At 35.8% G+C, this 6,554-nt stretch overlaps 1 protein-coding gene across 1 annotated transcript; it reads left to right on the top strand.

Annotated features, from left to right (window-relative positions):
- The first annotated feature begins 309 nt into the window (after positions 1-309).
- Positions 310-6,115, top strand: TLR4 (toll like receptor 4). Its single transcript, XM_075186055.1, has 3 exons — positions 310-463; positions 2,621-2,787; positions 2,877-6,115. The coding sequence occupies exons 1-3, from the start codon at positions 392-394 to the stop codon at positions 5,194-5,196; spliced, it is 2,559 nt and encodes an 852-aa protein (XP_075042156.1). The 5' UTR covers positions 310-391; the 3' UTR covers positions 5,197-6,115.
- Positions 6,116-6,554: the final 439 nt, after the last annotated feature.

Genomic DNA, 6,554 nt, shown 5'->3' with positions numbered 1-6,554 from the left:
TTTGTTGTTGCAAAGAAGGAAGTCTAGATCAAACCAAGTTGATAGAATATAACATGACACATGATTCTATGTTTTAAGCAGTATGCTCTTATAATGTATATCTATATAAATATCTATCTATATATATATATATATATATATATATACACATATATATACATTTGTATATTAAATTTATATTGGTGAAATATCAGCTATCACTTCATTCAACACTTCAGTGAATTTCAGGAAGTGTCTGTTCTAGTATTTTCCTGTAGATTTACGTAACAACTTTTGCTTCTTGTTTCACAATGCAACACGTACGACTGAGATAAACGTATATATTTAACTCAAGCAGTGCTCTGCTTCAGGCATACCCTTTGAGGAGCAAAACAAATATATTTTTTAAGGCATGGACCGTCCTTTGATTTTACTGTTCAGTTTATGGTTTGTATTCCATAGAGCTGGCAGTTGCTGCAAAGAGGTAAGAACCTTTGAAGGGAAAACAATCTATATTTCTTATTATGCAGGCTAAAACCCGTCTAATAAAAGCCGCACACATAAACATAAAATCCTTATGGCAGTTAAATACCAATTACCAGTCTGGTCTGCTTGTCTGTCCACACCATTTGTTGATAGTTTGTTCTCAGAATAGACCAGAGTTCAACCTAAATGTGTTTAAATTGCAGTTTTTTCCTAATCTGCTGGTGATCTGTACTAATAGTTTATACTACTAATACAAACTAAAAATATCTAATAAAACACACACATAAATATAAAACATTAAGGCAGTTAAAGATTAATTATCAAGTCTGACAATTTACTATCCCATTTATTAATGTTTTATTTTTGGTGTAGGCCAGTGTTTATTTGAAATGTGTTTAGATTACAGATCTTTCTTAGTCTAGTGGGAGTGTGTTTCTAGTATGTATTTAATAACAATATTTTATAATATTTGATCCACTAGAATGAGAGATCATCCCATTGGGAATTGTAAGCTCCAATGGGGCAGGGACTGATGTGAATGAGTTCTCTGTAAAGCTCTGCGGAATTAGTGGCGCTATATAAATAAATGGTGATGATGATGATGATAATGATCCCATTTTCACCCAAATTTACTTACACAGTAAGTAAATACATGTCAAATTCAACAGCAGACATTCTAATTTCTGTCATGTAGTATTATATATTATATTTTTCCTAAATGTTTTTTCTTCATTCTAGCTTCAGTGTTTGTTTTTAGGGTGTAATTGTTTCTTAACATTTATTTTAATTTACTTAATTTTATTTGAATTGGGTATAGCTTGGTCCCATGAACATTTATAAGTTGTTTTATTGTTTGAGATATATATATATATATATATATATATATATATATATATATATATATATGTATATGCATTTTTATGTCGGTCATATTTACCATTTTGTTTGTAAGAAAAATAAATCTTACTATATTATTCATATTAGCTTCTGCATTGGGGAAAATAGCCTTCATTGTTTTGTATTGCTTCTTAGTCAATGGTTGCTCGGAAACAGAATCAAATATTTCTCGGGCACAGCAATGAAACAAGGGGCTGAGAATATTCTGAATTGTGTATATACAGTAATTGTACCTACATAGCGGATGTGTTGTCGTATCTAATGACAACAAAAATAAACACATTTGATTGATTATTTGAATTATCTGAAGGCAAAGTCCCTTTATGCCATGTAATAAAGGTATTTAATGTCCTACTGTATTTCTCTATACATTTAATATCATATTGTGTGTTGTAAAGATTCCCTTACTAGAGTGAATTGAGCCTTACTGGAATTAAATATTTGTGCTATAGTTATAGTTTTAAATCTGCCTTGTTTGTATATTGAGAGTATTTTTCCTCTGTTTTAATGTTCATGTACAAGCAAGTTTATTATGTCTATACTTATTATCACAGATTGTAAAAATACTAGTGGTATTACTCATTTACTATCTATTTATGACTTCATATATCCTCATTTGTACTAATGGTCCATTCGTAAATATTCCTACTTCAACTGGTTTTCCTTTAAATCATTGACTGAGCAAGGAATTCTACTCCCCCCATTCACACAGAGGCAAACTGTGAACAGTTATACCTTAGAATTAGAGATGAGAAATATTTTCTGCCATTTTCACATTTATTATGTTTTGTGGGGATTTCTACTTTGGTAACGATTCTTGCAAAGCGGTTAATTTTTTGAAGTGCAGTTTTGTGCTGCAGTTTTGGGCATTTTACAGTTGTTAACAGTTGTAAACTTTCTATTTTGTAGTAATCCAGTAGCAGGAGCAAGTATTTTTTTTCTGTCTCTCACCTACTTACTCTGAAGGCAAGGCCCAATGAGTGAGGAAGTGTAGTGACTTTCGCCCTCATTGCTTTGCTCTTAGTCCAAACAAGATACCGAGAGCAAAATCAGAAAAAAATAAAAATTCACCTCTCCTCATTGTAAGATAACCCTGTTTCAGGACACTATAATCTGTGAACTTTACAGTGCCAGACATGTATATGTAGTTTTGGTGAAAGGCCAAGTTGGAAAACCCGGCATTGAAATCAAACTGCTTGCCCTAATGTATTTAAGATAACACACTGTAATCAATACTTCTTTACATTTTTCCCTACAGGAAATTCTACAGATGTCCTTGAATTGTTGTAACTGCAATTTCTCTGTAGTTCCACTGAATTTGTCAAAAAATCTTAGAAGACTAGATCTTAGTTTTAACCCACTTCATCGTCTTTATAACAAGCAGTTCTCACTAGTATCCAAACTCCAGCTTCTTGATCTCACAAGGTAAGCCTTCTATATGATAACATTAATAGCAATTGTGATACATACAAATCTCCTTAATACTGTTGTACTCTGTTTGTGTCTCTGAGCAGGTGCAGTATCATTTCAATAGAAGATAATACATTCTCTGGCCTTGACAAGTTACATACTTTGATCCTGACAGGAAATCAAGTAAAGAATTGGTCTCCATTGACTTTGTCTGGCCTTTCTTTCTTAAATAGACTTATTGTAGTGGAAACATCTCTTACTTCCCTATCTGAACTCCCTTTGGGGCAACTTACCTTGCTACAGGAATTAAATGCTGCTAGAAATTTGCTGAAGACCCTGCATGTTCCCTCCTTTTTATTTTCTCTCCACACACTTGACCTTCGTGCGAACCAGATTACTGAGATAAAGGAGAATGACTTGGTAAACCTGCAAAATGCAAATATTTCCCACCTGTCTCTCATATTATCTAAGAATCCAATCCAACACATATCTCCTGGTGCCTTCAGGTTCATTTCTTTACAAATTTTAGACCTAAAAGGCTGTTTTTCTAATGCAGATATTATGAAAGCTAACTTAAATGCACTATCTGGACTTCGTTCAGGGAAGCTAGTGATTGGTCACTACAGAAATTCTTTGAATAAGATTTACTTTGATAATGGACTTCTTAAGGGACTATGTGGAATGGATGTTGAAGAGTTAACAATTAATGGCATCTACTTTACTAGTTCTAAGCCACCTTTTTTTGACTGTATTAAAAACATTACATTTTTTCGTTTGATAAATACGAATTTGGAGATCCTTCTTAATTCTTCAGCTTCAAACATTGAAAAGCTTGAGCTTAAATATTGTCTGATCCCCAGAGTACCTTCTACATTCATTACAAAGTTCATATACCTTAAAGAGATTCGAATAACAGATAACCGACGACTCCACGACTTTTATGGTGACATTAGAAACTTAACCAAGCTTGAGTTATTAGATCTGAGCAGTAATAAGTTACATCTTGAATCTTGTTGTGCTAATATTATTTACAATGTACCTGTTCTTCAACATCTGAATTTTAGCTTCAATATTCACATTGGCTTGAGAAGTGTTTACCTGAATATGCCTCATCTTCGTTCATTAGACTTGAGTCACACAAAATTGGAGGGTGTGGGACAATTTCCAATCTTTAAACTTCTTGGTAATCTTACCTACCTCGATCTGTCACACACTTCATGCCATTTTCTTATTCATTGTTCTTTTTGTGGCCTTGACAGTTTGGAACAGCTCTATATATCTCATACTACCTTTTCCGCTGAAATATTGGGTTTGGTATTCCAAAATTTGACTCAACTCCGCATCCTGGACATGTCATCTTGCAGTTTGCAGCATATTCCGACAGAGACCTTTGCTCACCTTATATTATTGCAAGTGCTGGATCTGAGTAAGAACAGGTTGCTGGAATTCAAGTCATCAGTACTTAACCCACTAATAGCACTCACAATTTTAGATATTAGTGCTAATAACTTCCAGGGTTTGTCTGAAGATACAACACAAATAATATCACAAAAAATATCACAAAATATGGCAAAATTTAACATTTCACAGAACCCATATGACTGTTCTTGCAGCCAGCAAACATTTCTGCTTTGGGTCCGTGAGCAGAACAACAGAGTTCTACGCTTCAGTGAACTCATGGTGTGCAAAACACCGGAATACCTTCATGGCTTACAGCTTAGTGATGTAAACTTGAATTGCAGTTTGAGCCTGTATATATTTGCAGGTGTATTTGCTATTGTAATAAGTAGCTTATTTGCTGTCTTCGTATATCGCTGCTATTCCCAAAAATACTTTTACCTTTGTTATTTATCCTGCCAAACTCACAAAAATAATTTTACAGAAAAAGATTATGATGCCTTTGTTATCCATTCCAGTTTAGATGAGGAATGGGTGAAGGAACAGCTGGTTCCCAAATTAGAAGATGGTAATCCATCTTTTCAACTGTGCCTGCATTACAGAGACTTCTTACCAGGTATTCCCATCACTTCCAACATTGTGAATGAGGGCATTCGCAGAAGTCGCAATGCTCTAATTATTGTTTCTCAAAACTTTATTGAGAGCAAGTGGTGCAGCTTTGAGTTTGAGATGGTCATGTCTTGGCAATTCCTGGAGAGTCAGTGTGGGGTCATTGTAATAGTTTTGGAAGCAGTTAAAGATGCACAGCTTAAACAAATGATTGGATTGAACAAGTATCTGCGCAAGAACACTTACCTCAAGTGGACAGATGGCTATTTAGAAAGGAAAGTTTTCTGGATGCGTTTAACTGAGGCATTGAGGCAAGGAAGTCAAACTTCAAGGTATGCCCCACAGCTGGAAGATACCTGTGAAGATATGTTGTGTGACAAACAATGTGAGCAGAATAAAATGAACCTAGAAAAATAATGAACTTATGCACTTATGTACAATGCACTTACTTTATGTATGCACTTATATTCCCTTACAATTTAAGGTGCCAATACAAGCTGCAATTTTGCTGGTCTATTACGTAATTTTATAACTAATGGGACACAAATTATAGTACATATGGATACAAAAAGATTGCCTAAACATATCAGCACCTGAATGGGATCGCCCAGATGTCAACCTGGATGGCAGGCATCCCCGATCAGGCGATGGCTGGATCTGATCATGCATGCTGTCATTGTCCACCCTCTCAAAGTGTCCCTTCTATGGTTCATCTGTTCTGCCTCAGTGACAAATGCTTGGATATTTCAGATTTGGCATAAATGTATATTCTAAACAAAGTACAGCCTGTGTGTCTAGCGCTTCGTTCGGTACTGCAGCCTTTAGTATGTACTTAGAGTTCCACTTAATACTCTCACATAGAACAAACAATACAGATGGTTTAATACATACACAAAGGCGCTTTCCTAGTCGCACTTCAAATCACGTCACCGGTGGTATGAACGTGAACTTCAGCATCTATTATACATACTGAAACATAGAAAGGTTTTCATAGCGCAATACTGTCTAACACATGTATCAGTAGTCTAAAAGTGGGAGATGACATGTGTCTCAGTCTGCGGGTCACCACCAATCACCCGTGCTCCCCCTTCCACCTCACGCCCCAATGGGTTTATGCTCACAAGATGCAGGTAAATGTATGGCCCCACATATCGCAGAATTCTCTTTCTGAGCCTTCCTTGACTTTCTGGAGTCTCAATACAACACTGCTGTACACCCGTCTGGGAGACACTTCACATGTGCCGCGAGACGCACGTATTCCCTCAGATATTCCAAATATCATACAAAAAGAAAGGAACAATCTAGTGTTTCACCTTTTAATAAAATCATCTAAACACAGATGTTTTCGCTTAATAAAAACAGGACCCGTACCATAATGCAGATCAAAACAGGCATGAACATTGTGAATCACATAAGCTCACCACAATCTCATCTGATATGAGGTGCCGTCGGGTCCGTGAATAAAACCAACGCGTTTCAACTTAAAAAGTCTTTTTCAAGGTTCCAATTTAAAATCCTTCCATCGCTTTATAAAGGGAAGTCCATCCGCTAGATGACCCAATTGTTGTGCGCATCCAGAAGGAGGCTTTGCTCCTCCGTCTCTCCGGAAGCCTATTCATTATCACAACGAGGTTTGGTTTCTTAAAGCGATATGCCCTCTCACTCATTAATCAAAGGCGATGATTGGCTCCTCCGTCTCCACGGAAGAATGGTGGTTTCCACCTTTCGGTATCCCTTCTTATGTTAATACAGAGTATCCCTATCTAATACAAACA

This window comes from Mixophyes fleayi, chromosome 9, assembly GCF_038048845.1.
Source record: "Mixophyes fleayi isolate aMixFle1 chromosome 9, aMixFle1.hap1, whole genome shotgun sequence".
NCBI lineage: Eukaryota > Metazoa > Chordata > Amphibia > Anura > Limnodynastidae > Mixophyes > Mixophyes fleayi.
The sequence above is the reverse complement of the archived record's forward strand: the minus strand, read 5'-3'. Positions and strand labels throughout refer to the sequence as shown.

Coding starts and splice junctions, on each gene's coding strand:
- TLR4 (XM_075186055.1), top strand. CDS start 392: ATGGACCGTCCTTTGATTTTACTGTTCAGTTTATGGTTTGTATTCCAT. Junction 464..2,620: donor CTGGCAGTTGCTGCAAAGAG/GTAAGAACCTTT, acceptor TTTTCCCTACAG/GAAATTCTACAGATGTCCTT. Junction 2,788..2,876: donor CAGCTTCTTGATCTCACAAG/GTAAGCCTTCTA, acceptor GTCTCTGAGCAG/GTGCAGTATCATTTCAATAG.